The sequence below is a fragment of the Balaenoptera ricei genome, chromosome 1 (genome assembly GCF_028023285.1).
Source record: "Balaenoptera ricei isolate mBalRic1 chromosome 1, mBalRic1.hap2, whole genome shotgun sequence".
NCBI lineage: Eukaryota > Metazoa > Chordata > Mammalia > Artiodactyla > Balaenopteridae > Balaenoptera > Balaenoptera ricei.
In genome coordinates, this window is record NC_082639.1 from 113,343,985 (window position 1) to 113,366,037 (window position 22,053).

The 22,053-nt window shown below is 36.0% G+C and overlaps 1 protein-coding gene across 6 annotated transcripts in view; it reads right to left on the reverse strand.

Annotated features, from left to right (window-relative positions):
• ASH1L (ASH1 like histone lysine methyltransferase) overlaps positions 1 to 22,053 on the reverse strand; it is a 210,619-nt gene that overhangs the window by 134,784 nt on the left and 53,782 nt on the right. For all 6 annotated transcript variants that reach the window (XM_059933231.1, XM_059933223.1, XM_059933240.1 and 3 more), the window contains one exon: positions 11,543 to 16,106. In XM_059933231.1, coding sequence (XP_059789214.1) covers positions 11,543 to 16,106 — 4,564 coding nt within the window. The remainder of the gene's footprint in view (positions 1 to 11,542; positions 16,107 to 22,053) is intronic.

Sequence of the window (22,053 nt, forward strand, 5' to 3'; positions counted from 1 at the left end):
GAGACCAATATATTTATGCTTCAAAACCTAAAACAGAATACAATGCAGAGTTGAGTGTAGTAACGTTAAGTACATGAACTATGGAGTAAGGTATCCTGAGTTTGATTCCTGGCTCTGTTACGAAACATATTCAAATGTATACAAGTAAACATATTCAAATGTTGGTTTAATAAAGGACTCTTAACTAACATGGTTGTTGTGAGTTCCGAAATGAGGTAATATAAAAAATTCAAAAGGTTTTCATAAATGTTATACTATTATACATAAATTGGCTCCTTAGGTTTATCATAGAATTTTTAGACCCTAAATACTTAATAATGTCACTGACATGCATAGGCAACCATTCAATATTAAAATAAAATTTAAAAAGGACAGGGACTGGAACTAATCTAGAATACCAAGCATTTATCTTAAACATAAAGAAGTCCTAGTAAAATAAGTACCTCTAATTAAGAAGTACTATTAAGATAGGTACCTCCCAAGGCTGGTAGGTAACTGCAAAGGTTGGAAAAAACTCCTCTAAAGTGAATCTTCTAATTCACTGACTCTTCATCATAGCTTCTCCAGGGTTGGGATTATGCTCTGGATTATATCAATAAAATAAGATGTGCCCAAATGATGAGTCAGAACCAGAAAGTGTTTAGTTCTCTGTTCAGCTCTGTACCAGGGGAAAAAGTAGTTTTCTGCCTCCACTGTTTGGCTCTTTGGTTCTTCTAAATCATGGTTGATTCCTTAAGGGAGTTACTGCTTTGTTACTGTCTCCATCATGTGATGAATGTTTGTTCATGTGTAATCAGTGGTCATTTTATGATGAGACGAGATCGGGCGCATTCAGGGTGGTATGGCCGCAGCATCAGTGGTCATTTTAGATCTGCCTGGAGGGATACGTGAAGACTCTCCACTCCTCGTAAGACAGGAAGTTTGTATGTATTCCAATTCAAGAAAATCTGATACTTCCTCAAAGAATATACACAGAGAACACATACAATTCTAAGTATCAGAGAGTTCCCATTGAAATGAGTTCCCATTTCTCATTTCAATACAGTATAAAGCTGAATAATTAAGTACTTTAGAATAAACAGAGAATATTAATGGGAATCCCTCCATTCAATATTTGGTAGAAATCCTACTGAGTGTCTCATCACACAGATGACAGCTTCAGAAACATGTTTAGAAATTCTATACATACAAATGAAGGAAACAGAAATTAAAGATAAGTCACAAAAGAAGTACCTAAATAAAACTAGACTTTAACATAAATGTAAGGTGATTATCACAAGTAAATTATTTTTCTTCAGTTGAGGCCTTCATGTAAAAAAGAAGGCAGACTACTGCTAAGGAGGGAAACTGAAAAAACAGAATACCATTAATTGGGATAATAAAGAGGGAATTAAGAATTAAAAAAAAAACAAACTTGGAAATGTGAGGGAGCCTTGGAAGTGGTTTTGATTGTAGGATCTCTGCGTTTTTATTTGGCCATTTATTGGATGAGCTTTTAAAGAGAAAGACAGGTTTTAGGGAAACATTTGTGTCAAATTAGACAAAAAGGAGGAAAGATGGTACTTTTAGAGCAAAACCATAAGATGAAACCATGGATAAGAATGTCAAAAAGTTGAGAAAACAAAAAAGAACATAACTAGGTTTAAAAGGGATAAGAATCTGGAAATCTTTATATTATACACAAAAATGGGTGGAAACCAAAAAGCTCTTCTGAAGTTGATTTGTCACAAGAGATGCTGATTGATGTCTATAGAGGAGGAACTGAAACAAATCTAAGATAAAAAAGAAATAGTACATTTACAGATGCCTGGGTGTGAGGACAGTCATATGGGCAAAGATATCGGCATAAATAGAGAAAATTCCCACTGATAATAGTGTGGGGGAGAGGTGGAAGGCATCACAAAGAAAACACTGGAAAAGATTCAACCTAACTACTTCACTGAAGCCCTGAGTATCCTAGGCTAAAAAACGAGGAATTTCCAAATGTAAACTAGCAAAAGAACATAGTGAATGAAACCAACAACTGCTTGGATAAAACATGCATTTCTTTAGTCTAAATCCACTATTAAAGCTTTAATAACAATATAGTTATGAGTTTTGGTTACACCCTGTTGGGAGTTCAACACTGAAGACCAAGGAACTAGGGAATGGTTTGAATGAGCAAATTGTCTGATGTTTCTAATGCTATAAATAGCTTTGGGTAAGCTATGGAAAAACAGATTAAGTATGCTAGACTTGGAAAGACACTGTTAATCAGTTCATAGATATAAATTTATTTTAAAATAACACATTTAAAACTAATTTCTAACATTTAAATTGCTCCTTCCCACCAAAACTAAAGCATGTTCCAAATTTTAAGAAATTCCTCTTCTTTTATTATTTATAGGTCAAGAATATTGGCAATGTTTGTTAAACAGTGACTGAATCAAAACTAGTTATAATTAAAATGGATACCAGAGTAAAATAATGTGAACGTAAAACATCAACTATGTGGAAATCTCTGATCAAGTTTTTTTGTTTCCAGATCTAAGTTCTGAATCCTCTGCTATAGTTCACAGATCATAAGAGCTCCAGAAGCTTCTTCTGAATGAGCTGAATGCTGAGATAAAAACTGGTTCCTCGATAAAAACAGCTGTTTCTAATTGTGGGAAATATATTTACTGAAAGCAATACATTTCATCTGACTCACCAATTAAATTCAGTACAAGAATGATTCAGAGCCTGTGCTGGTGATTTTGAAGCTAAAAAGTCTGTGTTTTTCTCCTTCCAATCAGGGTATTTCTCATACTGCCCAAATCAGATAATTCGCTGAAATGGAATTCCTCTGGAAATTCCCAGAACTGTACTAACCACCACAATAAATTTTCTGATTTCATCTCCACACAGTCACACTTCACTTACGGGTGTATCTTATACACCACCCTAGAGAAACTGTCAGAAATCAGAAAATTCTGATCAATGCTTACATTCTTCAGTTAAAAAGAATATAAGACTCAGTATACTGTGCTTCAACCATTGTGCTTCTACTATAGTGAATAAACTTTTTCCAAACAAAAAGAAGATTTAGCCCTAATTTATTCTTGGGGGACAAGATAACTGTTTACATAGATAGATAACTTTTTTTTTTCATTCTATAATTTGTAAGCTATAAATGCAAAATACTCCATGTGACTGCTCTCCCCATTTCTGAAATCAGGTTGCAGGTTCTGGCACGTGCAGCTAGCCATGAATTGAAAATGCTATAAAGCAGGGATGGAGAATCTGACACTCCAGGTCAGAAACTCTTCCTCACCCGTCCTATTACATGTCTACTTAACAAAGATACTTAAATAAATAGAATTAGTTATCAGGATTGGGTGAAACCAGAAAACCTGGCCTCATTTAAGAGTATAATTTTATTACAATTTTATGTGCATCAAGCTAACTTTAGACTGTTAGTATATAACAGTATATAAGAGTATATAAGTTAAAAAAATAAGCTATCACTTATAAAATGATAAAATGCACAATTACTTATAAAATGACTATACCAGTTTTCTTTTTAAAGCTTTATGAGATTTAATTTGTTTAATCCAAAACTGCTGAACTGATTAAGTCAGTTTGATTTCCCCACCTATGAAACAAGGAGAGAAAGGTTAAATGCCTTGTTCCGGACTACGTATCTATCATTTCTGCCTGTGCCCCTGATCTATCTTCCTCAAATTTACATCAACATAATTTATCCCAACTGTTTATCCCAACTACCACTTATGATAAATCTACTCAATGCAAACAGTAAAGAATATTTTTTATTTTTTCCTTAATCAGTTATCAGTTTGAGATTGGTTTCACTTGACAATTAGTACTCCGCTTTTTAAAAAAAACTAACCTGATTGTTTTGGAATAATTTTAAATTTGCAGAAAAGTTGCAAAGACAGTACAGAGCAAAAGTTCTCATATACCCTTTACCCAACTTTCCTTAATGTTAATGTCTTACTTAACTATGGTACATTTGTCAAAACTATGAAATTAACATCAATATAATTTTTCCACTCATGTCCTTTTCCTGTTCCAAGTTACAATCTGGATATCACATTGTGTTTAGTTGTCAAGTCTCCTTAATTTTCTCTGATCTGTGATAGTTTCTCAAGCTTTCCTTGTTTTTCCATGTCTTTGATACTCTTGAGGAGTATTGGCCGGGTATTTTATACAATGTTCTGTCCACATTGGCTAGGTATTTTATACAATGTTCTGTCCACTCCCCTTTTTTTGATGTTTTCTTATGATTACACTGGGGTTATGGGTTTTTGGAAAGAACACCACAGGAATGAAGTTCCCTTCTAATCACATTATATCAGAGGGTACATATTACCATCGTGATTTATCACTGGTGAAATTATACTTTCACTTGGTTTAAGGTGCTGTCTGCTAGGCCTCTTCACTGTAAAGTTAGTACTTTTCCCGTTCCATACTCTGTTCCTTGGAATTAGGTCACTAAGTCCAGCCCATATTCAGGAAAAGGGGAATTAAGTTCCACTTCCTTGAAGGGGATAGTCTACATACATTATTTGGAATTCTTCTGTAAGGATGATTTGTCCCTTTCCTCTATTTGTTTATTTAATCAATCATTTATATCAGCATGGACTCATGGATATTTACCTTATTCTTTAGGTTATAATCCAATACTGTCATTATTTATTTTGTTGCTTAAACTGTTCCAGCTTTGGCCACTGGCCAGCTGTTTCAGGATAATAATGTCCCGAAGGTAACTGACAATTTTGGAGTACATGGTATACTAAATAGTTTTTTGGACATTTTAACAGGAAAGCAATTTATGTATAATGAATCTATCTCCAAGTTATATGTGGAAAAATTAACAACTGAAGACTGAGAAGGTCAATTTAAGATAACATGAAGTTTAGTTATGCTTTTTATACTTTAAGAAGGAAAACTATGTGACACTGAAACAATTACAGATCGAAAAGATGCAGTTATTTCCTTGACAGAATACAAAATTATAAGGAAAGAGTACATAATAAACCAGTCAGAATTGCTACAAAATTTAAAGCTCTAAGAATTTTAATCACCTGCATTTCCTTATTATTTCCCATTCATTCCTTAACCTCCAGAAATCTAACAATTGCCACTGTGGAAATCGCTCTTAGATCACAAAAGATAATCTGCTAAAGCAAACTGTCTACTTTCAGTCCTTATCTAAATGATCTCTGTAGCACCTGACACTCTTGACTACAAACTCCCTTAGGAAACCCAGTGTGTTTACCCTACATATTATCATTCCTTCTCTTAATTCCTTCGCTTAAACCACTTATCTAAAACTTTTACCTTCAGGTTTGATTTCTCTTTTGAGCTACAGATCCATATATCCACATATCCCACTAAACAGCATGAAACTCCATTTTCCATCTCCAGTCGCCACCTTTCACTTAATCACATCACCATTCAACCAATTGCCCAAGAGAGGTATCTTGGAGACATGCTAAAATCTTCCCTCTTTCTTTACCTTTTAAAAATCTATTTCTTTGGAATATTGTTTTCTCTATCACTACCTTAGTTCAGGCCCCCATAATATTTTGCTAAGACAATATCCAAACTGGTCCACCTGATCTTTCTCTAATCCATCTATCACAGTGCTATCCATATAATCTTAGCAAATCATTCTGCTTTAAAACCCTTAACTTCCCACTGCCTATAGGGTAAACTCCAAACTCCTTGGTATCCTATATAAACAAGAGGCGTTATGATCTGTCCCCCGACTATCTTTCCAACCTCATCTCCTGGTCCCATATCAGGCTATTTACAGTTACGTAAGTATAGTATCATGTCTCCAAAACCCTAAAAAGCTTATTTCTCTATAAGAAATAGTCTTCACCCTTTATTCTTTGCACGCTAAACTCAAAACATCTTCCTGGCCTCCTTTTAAGTGAGTCCCTCTCTTCTCTGCTCCCCCAAACACGTTGTATCTCAATTATAGGAGCTATCTATCAATAACTATTTGGATACATGTTTATGTACTCCACTGAACTATAAATTCCTTGAAGGCAGAAATTATATCTTACTCCTTTTGTTTGTATTCCTTGTACCCGGCAAACAACAGATACAAAATAACTAAAGGGACAGCTACCATCATAATAGTCAACATTAAAAAATCAAGTTCATAAAGCTTTGCCTGAACAAAACAAATTCTGATCTTGAAAGTGACCAAATTAGAAGATATCCCATGATTTAGCACTATTTTCTTATTATTTTCCTTAACTAAAAATCTTTTTCTCAACTGGTTTTATGTGGATAGGTAAGCCAATTTTCATGTCTATCTGAAAAAAAATTCCTATTAGAAAATCAAGACACATTTCTACCTACTTATCAAAAGAGTAACTGTGAAGAAGACAAGAGAGATTCCAAGGTACAGATCAATTAACAAAACAAGTTAAATTAGACTTGGGATATAATGAAGAATATACCTGATCTTTGATTCCTGGCACAGAACTTCAAAAACCTTGAAATTTCCTGATAGTAGTGTCTTTGTTATGCCAAAGAGGTGACTTAAGGTGAACCCTAAGATTCCCTCAGGATGGAGGCTGGTCACTAGAGACCAACCATATGATTAGAGAGTTGAAACTTTGGGTGAGCCCAATCTACAGAGGGGGGAGATGGACCTGAGATTGATTAAATCATTGGCCATGTGACTGAATTCAATCACACCTATATAGTGAAGCCCCAATCAAAATTCTGGACACAGAGGCCTGGTGAAGCTTCTTGGTTGGTGAACACAATGATGTGCTGGGAGGATGACACATCCAGATTTCACAGAGAGGGTATGGAAGCTCTGTGTCCCCTTTCCCGCCCCAGCTATTGCCCTATGCATCTCTTCAATTCCTGATCTGTATCCTTTATAATAAAACTGTAATTGTAATTATAGTGGTTTCAGTAAGTTCTATGAGCCATTCTACCAAATTATCAAAACTGAGGGGTTGTGGTAGGCCCTAAACTTGTAGCAGGCTGGGCAGATGTGTAGGTGGACTGGGGACACTGAAACTTGCAGCTGGCATCTTAAGTGAGGGCAGTCTTCAAAAAACTTTGCTCTTAACTTGCAGGATCTTCTCTAATTCCAGGTGGTTAGTATCAGAATTGATCTAAATTGTAGGAAACTCAGTTGGTGACAAAGGATTGGTGTCAGAACAGTGACTTCAGAGAGGTCTTAATGTTTTTGTATGTTATATTTTTAAAGGAAGGGGAAAAAAAAGGTTCTTATTCATAAAGCAGGTATTTCTCCATATGTTAGCTTTCCCTGCTATCTCATTCTCCAAGGTCCCTGAAACCAGATTCAGATTCATCCTTTCCACCCTGACTCCTATAAATGGCCTCTTGGGTGACGTTAATGTCCATGTAGATGATACATTCAACAACCTAAGCTGTCATTTCACTTTATCTTCACCTCAATTCCCCCACTTCTTATAAGCTCCTTCTCACAACTCTTAAATTAGGGGCCTCAGACTCAATATTCCTTGGAGCCAGATAAATCTCTTAAATAGTTGAACTGGGCCAGATATAACACACAACAGGACACTGTGAGGACTGAGGAAAACTGAAGAATGTATGCCCCAACTAAAGACTTGGGGAGGGGGGAGGGGCGGCCATTACTGAGACCCAACCTTAATGTCATCCAGGAAATACGGATTAACTGTTGTCAAATGTTCTGAAAAGCAGAATTCTGCATGTTTATGTGAAATCTCCAGATTTTTAAATTTTAGCAATTAAAAAACAAACTGTAGAAATCATCACAAAGGGTCATATATAAACCAAAGGCTGATGGTTTTTAATCACTACTTTAAATACTGAAATTCCTCAAAGCTGTCCAAGGCTCTTTTCTTTTCTCACTCTATATTCTCTGTAGGGAAATATCATCTCTCTCACGACGATAGGTAGATAGATAAACAGAGGATTCATAGATGTATAGTCTATTTTGTTAGAATGTTTCTGTAGAGTAAAACAGCTCACATACAATTGATAAATAGAATATCAGAATGACATGGAGTTCATACGTGATTTTTCAGAGTACATTCATGTTTTGAAGCACCAAGTTAGCAGCTAAACAAAGAATACACTAACACAGACTAAATGCAGTAAACCATTGAACAATGTAGTTCTGTTCAGAATGGCCATTCACCCTCTTGGCTACAAGTGGTCACAGATTTTCCTACAAGTGCTTATTGCGTGGTTCCCCCAACCTTCATGCGAAAGAGACAAATAAGGACAATAAACCAGAACCAGCTATATCTGGCATCACTTTATATTTATGATATGCTTTGTGTCTAAAACTGAGCAGCTTCAACCCTTCTTTATATCTGTTTCTATCAGGCTACCTTCATCTTTTCCTAAAGAGTCCTATGTTTATTGTAGTATTTCTTTACTTATTAAACAATTTAACATATATTTTTACCTGCTGCTGGTATTTTCTAGAATGACTGTTTTTCTCGGTGCTCTGGCTACAAAGTTTCATAGGTTTTGAGAGTCTGTTCCCAACTCTATCTTTTCCAGACATCCTTTTATTTTTAGTGAATAATATCACCAAAGTTTTTCAAAACCTCATAGTGAAATGCCCTTATCTCTAGCCCAAACATCTCTCTTGAGCTCCAGAACTAGATACCCAAATGTCTGCTCAACATCACCACCTGAATTTTCTAAAGGCATCTCAAGGTTTATATATATTAAAAAGCAAACTTGTACTCTCCCCAAATCTCTCCTCCTCTAGTCTTCTCTGTATCAGGACACTGCACCACGAACCTCTCAAATATTCATGAAGGAGTCTGCCAACACCCTTAAGTATCATCATTTTATCTAGACTACTGCAATTGTCTACTAATTGGTTCCCCTGTAGCTATTTTTGTCCTGTACAATTCAATGTTCACACATTAGCTAGAACAATCTTTTAAAAATGTAAATTTAAAATCAATACTTCTCTGTCTTTATGCTTAGTATAAAATCCAAAATCTTTAACATGTGGTCTGGCTTCTTTCTTTCACCACAATTCTCTCACCATTCTCTCTCTTGTATTCCCTCTCCTACCACAATGAACCGTCTGAGCCCTCCCCCCTTTTCTAATATCTAAGCTCCTTTCCAGTTCAGGATCTTCAAAAGTGCTCTTCACCCAATCCTCAGCTTGAGAAGCTTGGTGGTTTCACATCCTTAAATTGCAAGCCTGCCTACAACTAATAACTCTACCTAAATAGGCACCCCTCTCCCCTTACTTATGTACCCTAACACTTATATTAATTTGATAGCATTTTTATGAATTATGCCATTATTTATGTGCTTACCACTCTATAGTTTGTCTTCCTTCACCAAGCTGAAAGTTAATGAGGCTAGATATCATGTCTTTACTCTCTACTATATACCAGTGACTAGAAGAATGCTAGATGTTTTGGAATTCAATAAATAAATGAATGAGTGAATGAATGAATAAATGAGTAAGTGGAATTCTGTTCACCTAGCTAACTACTGCTCATCCTTCATTCAAGTAACAGTCTAGGGTCACTTTCTCAGGGAAGCCTTCCTGAGTTAGGCCCCCATTTCATACTCACATAGAACTCTGGACTTTTAAAAAATGCATATATTTATATACCGTTTGTCACAATTTTTATGACATTTAATGTGCAATTTTTTTTATTACCCATCTCCAATATTAAGATCCATGAGAACAATGAACCTATGTGCCTTGTTCCCTATTATATCACAAGGGCCCACAAAGTACAATGTCTGGCTGACAGTAGATATTCAATAACTGCTGTTGATTAAATTTTTGTCAAAAAATTTGTTGAATGAACCTAATTAGAGTTTAGGATTTTTTTCCCTCTTTATTACATTGTTAAAAACTAAAGAATGGGGCTTCCCTAGTGGCGCAGTGGTTAAGAATCTGCCTGCCAATGCAAGGGACACAGGTTCGAGCCCTGGCCTGGGAAGATCCCACATGCTGCAGAGCAACTAAGCCCGTGCGCCACAACTACTGAGCCTGAGCTCTAGAGCCCGCGAGCCACAGCTACTGAGCCCATGTGCCACAACTACTGAAGCCTGTGCGCCTAGAGCCTGTGCTCCGCAACGAGAAGCCACAACAATGAGAAGCCCGCGCACCACAATGAAGAGTAGCCCCCACTCACCGCAACTAGGGAAAGCCCGTGCACAGCAACGAAGACCCAACGCAGCCAAAAATAAATAAATAAATAAATAAATTTATTAAAAAAAAAAAAAAAAAACTAAAGAATGCTCAGCTTCTCCACCAAGACAGCTTTTATTTTTCAAAAGTTCACAAATAATTAAAATCAGGAACAAAAACTCTTCTCTTTGAGGGGTTTATCATTTCCTCTAACGCACAAGTTTTTAATATTCGGGGGGAATAATATCAATTAACATTTGTGTGCTTACTATGTGCAAATCATTTTAATAAACACTATAATCTCATTTACTGTTTATAATAACCCTACTAATCCCATTTTATAGGAAGGGATATTGAGGCTTACAGAGTTTACTTGGAGAATCAGAAAAAATATATGGATTTTCTCCTGAAAAATACACACAAACATACATACACATAATTTTACTTACAACATCAGAGGTTTTACGGACTTTCTAGAGTTAATTTACAAACCCGTAGGGTTGAGATCTCTGATAAAGAACTTGTGACTTAGCGATATCTTATACATGAATAGGCAATGCTTCCTTTTTCTTGTTTTCTATCTTCTTTTCAATTCTTAAAAGACACTTTCTAGACATTACAAATGCATTACCTAAATTTGCTTTATGTCACTTCATTCAACCTAAGCAGCCTTTATGAAGATACCTAAAGGTACTCTGAAAAATGAAGTCCCACTAAATATTGAGTTAAATTTTACAAAGTTGATAATTTTGTTTGTTTGTTTTTGGCTGCACCACATGGCTTGTGGGATCTTAGTTTCCCAACCAGGGATTGAACCCGGGCCTGCAGCAGTGAAGGCGTAGAGTCCTAACCACTGGACCGCCAGGGAATTCCCCAAAGTTGACAGTTTTGACTGTTTAGATTTTTATTATGAGACACACAGAGTTAACAACATATTCTTCCAGTAACACAGAAACACTTATAAATTGGATCAGTATATATTAAAAATCCTGCATAGCTATTAACAGATATCCACAACACTGTAAATCAACTATACTTCAATAAAATTTTTTAAAAAACCCAGATATCTGAGCCATTTCTCACTAAAGAAACCGTGTAATAGCCTTTTTGCATAAGAAAATCATTTTTCCTGATTTCTAAAAAGTTGAGTATTATCTCTTGTTTGTTTTGATAATGATCTCTCTTCTCAAAATTCAAAATTAATGCAAAGACATGCCTTATCTTACTTCTCACATCTACTGAAAACAAAAACTTGGAAGATAACATTTCAAAATACATTTATAAAAACAAAAACACTAGAGCTATTAAAAGTTCATGTACATGTATCAGGCAACCAGTAGGCAAAATACACCATTTCTCTAACACAAACAACAGGCAACAAAATAACCCTCTTACCTGTCAAGGTCTGTACTGCCCTTTCGCTGGAAGGCAGCGGCTCCTTCCTGTGAGGCCGATTTAATGAAGTGTCCTGTGCAGAAAACAGTCCAGGGCTGTCAGTTAATTTCCTTCGGCCACTGGAGTTAGGGTTTGAAACTCTGCAGCTCCCTATTGCACTTGTGAAAAGGTTTGTATGTTCATCACTGCTGGCCAGATCAGAGTTGGGAGTGAATCCCCCAAGGGATAAACTTGGAGAACTTTCTGAACAGTCAATCTGTAAAGGTGTCTGCAATCCCAAGGCCAATGGACTAGATTCTGAAGGCTCTCGGTGGACCCACTGCTCTTCTCTGTTTATTAAGCTTTTTGAAGGAGAGAGATGAGGGCAGGACATATGACACCGGTGCTTTTCCTTATGTTTATAGCGCTCTCCAACAGTATCCTTTCCAAATCGATAGCGCTTCAAAGATTCTAGGACGGATCTGGAAGAGCCAGTGTCCATGGAAACCTGTGGTTGCTCAGAAGAACGGTGTTCTCTGTGTTTGTGACGGTGCCTGTGTTTGTGCTCGACCATCCAACCATAGGCCATCTCGGGAGGGACGCTAGGGTAGGTACTCATGGAAAGAAGGGGAGTCCTGCTGGTTGTAAGAAAGGCTTCCTGTCGAAGTAGCTTATGCTTTTTCTTATGGTATTTGGTGGGATTGAGAAGCAAATGACCAGCATGCATATAGGAAGGAGGTGGAAGTGGAGTGGTGAAAGATGGAGATGGAGGAGGTGGATAAAGAGTTGGGGGATACCTTCCATAGTAACCTAATCCTATGGGAGCAGCTGTAAGGGGTGAGGGAGAGTAAGGCATGCTATAAGAAGGATAGAATCCAGTACTAGAAAGAGGAAAACTAAGGCTGTGCATAAAAGGCATTTCAGCCATTGCCTCCCTCATCTTAGGGGGTCTCCCTCTCTTCTTTTTTAAGTCAGGTTTTCGAATGTAGTGCAAAGGGTCTAAGGGGAAAGAAGGATGCGTATAGAAACTATTAAAGTTGATTCGAAAAATAGTTGGCAGAAGGTCTCGGGGGATAAAATGATGACTTCGATGAGTGATTCGAATTTCACTTAGGCGACTTATTAATTCCTCCAGATCTGCAATAAAGTCTGGATCCTGTCTATTTCGGAGTTGGGGATATTTCTTTTTCCGTTTTCGTTTTTGCCTTTTCATCTTGTCGTAGCTGAGGTAATCATGATTCCTGCGCTTACATTTATGTTTATGTTTTTCTTTAAGACTGCTTAGGACTGTAGAGGTTTCAGGGGGAATCAGAGAAACATGCTCAAAAGAATGCCTCCTCTTTTTTTGCCCACAAAATTTCTCTGCCCTGTCTGATGTGCTGTTATTATCTGTTCCAATTCCACTATCACTGGGAATGGTCTCATCACTATGAGACTCACTAATAGGAGAAGGAGTAGCTTCTTTCAGAGATGTGAGTTCACTCAAGTGAGAAGGAGAATTTGGCAACAAAGTAGGAGGAGATAACCGCCTCCTTCCCTTTGAGGCCTTCTTCATTGCAAGAGTCTGAATCATACTGCCCTGTCTGGAGTGTAAATGCAAATATGGCACTGAACTGGGTTCAACAAAGCCTGCATCACTACTTACAGGGCTCTGACCTCCACTAGTCCCAGAAGACTGAGAGCAAATAGGTGATGGAAGAATCTCAGAACTACTAGCAGATGAAGGCAGTAAAGGTGGAAGAATCTGTCCTAATGCTGACCCAGCTGCCTGCTGAGCTGTTTGTTCAAGAACAGCAAGGCTGGTAGGGCTACCAGAAAGAATGCCATTTAAGACAGTTTTTGGTTTTCGACCCCTCCTCTTTCCTATGTAAATGGTTCCTTTCTTGCTGACATTTATCTGTTGGCCCAATTTAGAGCCAAATGTGGCGGCAAGACTTGACACTGTATTATGGAGTTTGGATTGCACTTTCCCTTTATTACTTGATTCTACAGAGCTTGAAAGAATCTGATTCAACAGTTTCTTTCTCTTTAAAGTCTTCATTTTATTTATTTTGCGGATAATTGTTTTCATTAATTGTCCATTGTTTCTCTTCGTAATTTTTTTATCTGGTTCCATCTCAAGGTCACTCATACTACAGACAGTTGGCCTGTGACTGTCATCTAGATCATCTGGATCCTGAAGTTGATCCTCACTCTCAAAGAAATCACTGCTACTTCTATGGTTGTCACTTTCAGACTCAAGCTTGCTTGGACTTTCAGTGGCAACAAATGGAGCCACCGATAGTACAGGTGGCTTCATCTTGACTGGTGACCTCATTTGCCTCTTAGGTCTGCCTCTCTTTTTTGGAAAAGGAGACACAGACAGACTTTGTTTGAAGGAAGGAATTTCAATTTCTGGCTGTAAAATTGGGGGTTCTTGTTCTTCCTTAGACTGCAAAGAAAAAACTTTAGAGGCAGGAATTTTTAAAGTCCTTTTAGGTGGACCTTCCAGTTGAGGCATCTCCTTAGATTTAGGTCTTCCTCTTTTGGGTTTATAAATATCAGACAAAAGATCACTAGACACACACATACTGGAGGATAGTTTGTGAGTAGCAAAAGACTTATGAGATGGTTTTTCACTATCAGTTAAGAGAGCAAGAGATGGAGTTGTAGATTTGCTCAACTTTGGTAATCGGCGTTTAAGGAAGTCATGATCTACAAATGAAGATGGTCCAATGTTTTTCATAAACTTGGCTGGCTCGGAATTACTATTTGATAGTGAACTACAAGAAACATTTTTAAAAAGCTCTGATCTTTCTAATTCTAGCCCTTTTGGAGACCGGCATGTGCTTCTTGCCACCACTTTAGTCCACCGAGGTTTTCTTCCTTTCCTTTTTTTTAATGGTTTGGACTGCAAAGTAGTGCTTAGGCTTTCAGTTACTTGGCAGTGTTTATCGGATGCAGTTACTGCACCAAGTTTTAGAAAGGGCTTGTTACTAAATAAACTAGTGAAGTTAACAACTGAAGGCGTAATTGTATGAATACTGGATTCAGAAGTCAAACTTGGCTTTTTTCCCAGAGAAGAGCTTATTCTTGGAATATCTATATGTGTAGTTTTGGAATCATTTACCTCTTTATCAATCCCTTTGCATTCAATGTTCATGCTATGACCCACAGACCTATGACCAATGTTCAAGTGGGTACTTTCAGAAGTAAATTGGTTCTTTCCGACAGATTCAGAAATTTCTTCCATTAGTTCTGTGGTAGGACTTAAAAGTAACGGATTAGGAGCCATCTGTGAAGACATTTCAGGGGGACTTCTGGTTAAAGGATTAACAGATACAGTAGGTGATGGGGAAGGGAGATTGCTTTCTCCTACTGCACTAAAAGGGGATTTTGCTGTAGATGCATCAGAAGCAACTCCCATTTGAAAGTCCGGAGAAGTGCAATATACAGGAGGTTGCTTTTCATGCTTTGAGGTTTCATAAGACCCCCTTTCACTGGATGAGAAACTGTCTTGCTGAATGCATGTTCCTTCATTAAACATTTCTTTCTCCAAATTAATGATTTCCTTTCGAACTGAGAACTTTTCCAATATGCTTTCTTTACTCTGCCGTATAACATTCTTCTCAAAAGTTTTGCTGGTGGCACTGTCTTTCAGGGATTCAGAAAGTTCCTGACTTTCATGACTATTGATGTTTGTACTACAAGAAGCCTTAAGTGGTTCCTGAGTGGGGAGCAGTGCTTCCGCTTTAAGGTTTATGGCATCTTTACTGACCAGTCCTGCCATAGGACAACTCACTAGTTTCTTTCCAATGTCCTTATTAACTAATCCCATTGTTGAATTTGCTACAATCTTCTTCGCACAGTCCTTGGCCACTAGGCCAACAGTAGAACCCAATTTCTTTCCCAAGTCTTTATTAACTAGTCCAACCACAGTGCCAAGTCCTAGCTTCTTTCCAGGTTCCTTATTCACTAAACCTGGAACAATACCAATTCCTAGCTTCTTTCCTGAATCTTTGCTCAGCAGTCCTACTGTAGTGATATTCCCTGGCCTTTTGCCTAAGTCTTTATTAATGAATACCGCTGTAGTGCCAGCTCCTAGTTTTTTCACAGAGTCCTTATTGACCAATCCTACTGTTGCATTAAACACTGGCTTTTTCCCAGGATCTTTAGTTACCAATCCAACCGCTGTGCTGATAGTTGGTTTTTTTATTAAGTCCTTATGTATTATTCCAGCTACAGAGCCAACGCCTGCTTTCCTGATCAAATCCTTGTTAACCAATCCTGCAGTAGTGCCAGTTCCTAACTTCTTAGGTTTTGTCTTGGAAGACTTGGAGGGAGGACAAGTTGCAATGAGCTGTGCCAACTTTTCCGTTACACTCGTTCCTCCATTAAGTAATGCCCTGTCCTTTAAATCAGGATCCCGGCTACCAACAAGAGTAGATGATGCTGCATTAATGTAATCTGTCATTTCTGAGTGTACTGGAGAAAGCTTCTTAGACAAAGGATTGTTTTCTCCCTGTGAATGAAGATGGATGCTCTCCTCAGACTGGCATTCAATGGCTGCAACATCACCTGATTTCTTGTACAACTTTGACGGATCCTAAAATTTGAACAAGAAAAGGGTTTCAGAGATAGTAAAGCTTATATACCATTTCAGTTTAGCATTACAATCAAACAAATTAAATGATGACAAATCAGATATAAGACAGGCAACAGTGCTTTTTTAAAAAACCTAACTAATGTTATACTAATGTCACAGTATGTTAGTTCCTCTACTGCTATATCAGAGGCTATCAAGATGTAATCTTTGTTGACTTTCAACCATATGAACATACATATTATTGAGTATTTAGAAATATCCCTATGGTATTTTTTGACATTGTTTTAAAAAGGCAAATTAAAGTCTACTTTCTCCTTACATGGACTAAATATACATTAGCATATGAATGTACTGTTTTTGAAAAGATATTGTTAGTTACAATATCCCACGGTCCTCGTTTAAAATAATGGTTCTTTGCCTACCTCCTTATTTGATTTCAATGATTTCAAACCAATGCAGGACAATTCCTGACCAACTTTCACTCCTGTAACACATTCTTAATTATAATCTTGAATGAGCAGTCAAGTTCTCTCTTCATGTGAGAAAAACAGAAAAGACAATAAAATACGTTCATATTTTCTTTAGAATGTGTTTTTATATAAAATCTTAGAGTTGGAAGTAACTTTTAAGTCATAATATAAATTGCTATCTAATGTATGAATCCTCATTATATACTTTACAAATGAATTTATCATTTCACACAACAGTCTGTTTTACTTTTGGATAACAAAGATTTTTTTCTTCTTCACGTTTCAGCAAAAATTTTTTTTTTTTTTTAATTGAGGTATAACTGACATAGAGTCTTTATGAGGTATAACTGACATAAAGAGTCTTTCTTAACTATAAAATACAAATGAAAGACCTGAACAAATGTAAAGACATACTGTGTTTGTGGATAGGAAGACATGAAGCTGACAATTTCCCCTAAGCAAATTTATAAATTTAATGTGATCCTAATAAAAATAACAACAAGATTCTCTCAGGAATAAGAAAAGTTATAATATTCATTGGGAAAAATATATAAGCAAGAATACCTAGCAAAATCTAAAAAGAAGGGGATAACTGTATCAAATATTAAATTAATTTTTAAAGCCTCTATCACTAAAACAGTACAGCACATGAAAAGACAAAAGATCCAATGGGCCAGGATAGAAAACCCAAAACCAAATTCATGCATATATGGAAAAATTTTGTATGTAAAATGGTATAATCCCTACAAAATAGAAATTGGCAATAACTAGAAAAATACCACATGCATTTATTCCTTTGACCACTTTTAGGGGATCTACCCCAAGACACACTGGCAAAAAATCTAATGTTTGCAAAAAGCTAAAAATATACCACCATTTTAATAGCAAAACCCTAAAATAGTCTAAATGATTATCTACAGGGGACTGGCTGAATAAATCAAAGTATATCTGTACAATGGACTACCATAAAACCGGAAAAAAAAAGAGAAGATATCAATATATTGCTATCGAATGCTCTTTAATAAGTATTATTAAATGAAAAAAGCAAGAATTTGGACGGTGGTTATAATATGCTATCTTCTGTGTAAGAAGATAGGAATATGAATACATATACATATCTGGTTATATTAAAAATGGAAGAATAAACAGAAGATTAATGAAAATAGTAACCCAGGAGGGAGGAAACACAATACAACCAATATTTGATTCACTCAAAATTAAGGGGACTATCTCTTCTTTTGGACTGGACCCTTACAATTTTGCCCAAGAGGAAACTGGCTTTTCTGACAGTTTCATATTCAACTGACATATATTAAGCTTGCGATTAAAGAAACACATTTTCTTCCCATCTTGTTAAAGAAACAATATTCCCATTTTGTATTTTTACAGTTACTTTTCAAAACTTAAAAGGCTTTATTAAGTATTTTAAAATATATTTATACCTGAAAATTGTGACACTTCCATTTTAAAACTTACCTTTAAAAATCTGTCTGAACAAACTATGACTATGTACCATAGCATAGATAATGCTCACAAACAAGACTAAGTGAAAGGATACAGAATAAAAGTGTGTACTATATAACTCCATTTATATTAAGTTCACAAAGAGGCACAACTAATTATGATACTTAAAGTCAGGAAAATGGTTACCCGTGGTGTGGGGCAGTGATGAGAAAGGAGCACAAGATCTTGGTGGGTGCTGGTAATGTTTCATTTCTTAAACTGAATGCTGGTTACATGGGTGGTTGAGTTTGTGAAAATTCACTGAGTTGTTACATTTATATTTATGTTACACTTCAATAAAAGTTATTCTAAAAATTCTGTCTAAAAGAAAAGTAGAAACATCCAGTTCCCTTAACCTGCTAAAAGACTGTACTGAAATCTGGTTTTTCACCTTTGATGGAAATGAATATCTCAGGTTAATTAAAATCATCCTAAAACAGTTAGTATCCACAGTAAATAGTCTATGATTAAAGAAGGAAAAAATAAAAATAAAACAAAAAAACGCAGATAATTTGATTTTGGTTTCAAAGATTTTTTTCTTCCAAATCCTGACACTGAATAAACAGAGTGAATGAGATAATATTAATAAGATGCTGAAAACTACATTTGGTACTGGTAATATTATTCTCTTACCTTTCTAAGAACCTCTTAAAATGACAACCAGTAGTAAGAGGTATCGTTTTAAAGAGTATAGTATGTTAGCCAATGAAAAAGATATTGTATCAAAACATCATTTTAGGCATATAATTTTCTTCAACTTGAAAACAAAGATAAAAGTATGCTCATTAGAAAAGAGGGAAGGTATAAACACTGCTATGCATAAATAAACAATTTTACATTTCAGATACTTCACCATATACTTCAAATACATGTACATTCATTCATAAAAATGGGGCCAAAAATGCTTGCTGTTTCATAGCCCACTTAAACAATACGAGGAAGACACCCTTTTACACAAATAAATCGAGTCAGACTATCAATTCAATGGTTTTGTAATAGTTCAAAATTCATAAAATCAACCACATAATGGTTGCTTTTTAAACAGCACTGTGAGGCATGCAGGATCCTAGTTCTCTGACCAGGGATTGAACCTGTGCCCCCTGCAGTGGAGGAAGCCTGGAGTCTTAACGACTGGACAGCCAGGGAAGTCCCAGTTTTCAGCTATTTCTTCTTGTAAGGAATATAATGATGAACATCCAATTATATATATCTTTGCCTATTTGTCCAATTATTTCCTTCAATTCAACTTCTAAAAGTGGAATTGCTTAATCAAAGGGTATATACAATAGGGACTTCCCAGGTGGTCCAGTGGTAAGAATCCGCCTTCCAATGCGGGGGACGTGGGTTCGATCCCTGGTTGGGAAACTAAGATCCCACATGCCGCGGCACAACTAAGTCCATGCGCCACAACTACTGAGCCTGCGTGCTCTGGAGCCCACGTGCCACAACAAAGAGCCTGCACGCCACAACTAAGACCGATGCAGTCAAATAAATAAATAAATTTTTTTTAAAAAAGGGTACATATAATAAATTGTTACACGTGTAGGACAGCTCTGCATCAAGAAAGACTTTTTTAATGGAAAAAAGTTTATTATAAAAATTCAGAGTTTATAAACACTAACCCAAGATAATACCTTGTGACTTGTGATATTCTACATTTTTAGGCAATGATATTCTTATGGCAGAAACAGTAACAACTGACAACCTTGCTTCTGACAATTTTGAAATTAAACATCAGACTAACAGTATTCATGTCAATCTTAATGTTCACAAACCTTGACAACTGGGTGATTTGGTTATAGTTATCTTCAGAAAATACGCTCTCTCATTTACTGTTCCAATAAACTCACTGAGTTTTCATTTCAAATGCCATTATTTCTAGGATTAATTACTATTTGGTTCATTTTCAAATCCATTTGTTATCGTCCTATTTTTATCAAATGGTTATCTTTTTGCCCATTTTAACCATTTCAAAATCTTTCAGATGGTTTCAATATTTCCAGCTCTTTGGTAGTGAAGTGTATGCTCATCTGTTGACTCTTTCCCTACTGTTGGTTTGTGTTCTTATACGGCTTGTAATGTTTTCTCATTACGCTATGTGAGTTTTCTTTTTGTGAATGTCAATGTTCTAAATATGAAGAAAATATTTTTCATTGCCATTGTCAGTGTTTAAGATTTCACAACCTATAGATACACTTTTGGGGCATTTCTATTTACATTTCACTTACTGCCTGGTATTATGAACAAAACATCCTGTCACGTGATTTTGCAGGCCTTGTATATTTTTTCAGCAGTGTAATAGCTGTTCGAGGTCCATGTCATTTTTCTGAATTGTGAAGTTTATCATTTCTTATTTAGAAGAGCCCTTCATATTTTTGAAATAATATTTATTTCTCTCATGTTGCACATTTGTCTCCCAATTTACTGGTTGTCCTTCTACTTCCTATTATTTTTCTTAAAAAGAAGTTAAATGTATTCAGAAACATATGAAAAACTGTACTAAGTACCACACATATTCTGTCATTTGATCCTCACAGCAACCATATGATGTGGTTAATGTAATTATCCTCATTAAATTTATTTTTTTAAAAATAGGAATAGTTTAGATACTAGATTACCTGGTCAAGGTCACTTAACCATTAAGTGACTGAAGTATGCTTTAAACATAGCCTGATTTCATAGCTAAAGCTCTTAACCATTATACTAGATAAAATAATCTCTTTAGTTTTATAGTTGTTTTCGTAGCATAATTGGAATGATCACATCCTCCTAAAGATGACAATCTTCACCACATTTTCAATGAATGTTTTTATGGTCTCATTCTTACTTTTACTTCAAATTATTTATCTATTTTGAATTTTTTTTTTAAACATTTAACACATTTTTAAAAAGTATTTATTTATTTATTTATGGCTGTGTTGGGTCTTCGTTTCTGTGTGAGGGCTTTCTCTAGTTGTGGCAAGTGGGGGCCACTCTTCATCGCGGTGCGCAGGCCTCTCACTATCACGGCCTGTCTTGTTGCGGAGCACAGGCTCCAGATGCGCAGGCTCAGTAATTGTGGCTCACGGGCCCAGCTGCTCCGTGGTGGCACGTGGGATCTTCCCAGACCAGGGCTCGAACCTGTGTCCCCTGCATTGGCAGGCAGATTCTCAACCACTGCGCCACCAGGGAAGCCCTATTTTGAATTTTTAAAACATAATCTGTGGGTAGAGAAGCAGCTTTTACCTGCAAAGGTTTTGTCCGTTGTTCTAAGAGTTTTTCCATTTCTCATTTCACATTCACTGATTTGAAATACATTTCTCACATATTTTTATTCATATTTGGGTCTAAGCTCTCCATTTTGCTTCACTTACATTTATGTTTATTCCTGAGCCACTAATAATATGTGGACACTTTACAGTATGTTTTAATACTTAAAAAGACTATTTTTTCCTTTTTGTAATCCTATAGAAATTCCTTATTTTATTTATAACAACATTATTGAGATATAATTCACATACCATAAAATTTACCCTTTCTGAGCACAAGTTCAATGGTTTTTAGTATATTCACAGAGTTGTGCAACCATAACCATTAACTTTAGAACATTTTCGTAAGGCTCCCTGGTTGTTTTTGCATATGTATACTTCTAGATGACCTTGAGGTTCATATAAAGTTTTGAAAAACTCCACACGGCATTACCTTTATATATTAAAATAGGAAAAAAAGATAGCTCAACATTAACTTTAGCTCCACAGTAACAAAGCAAATGTTATCTATTTAGTCAAGCTTTTTGGTGTTACTAGATATTTATAATTTTAGCCATATAGATCCTAAACACTTGCTGTCAAGTTTATTTCTAAATATTTCATAAATACTATTACTTTTGTGAATAATTTTTTTGTTACATTTTCTAACTCTAAACTGATGGTATTCAAGAACACTATTGATTTAATTTACTTTATAATCTTGAATTCTTGCTTCGTCAGGAACTC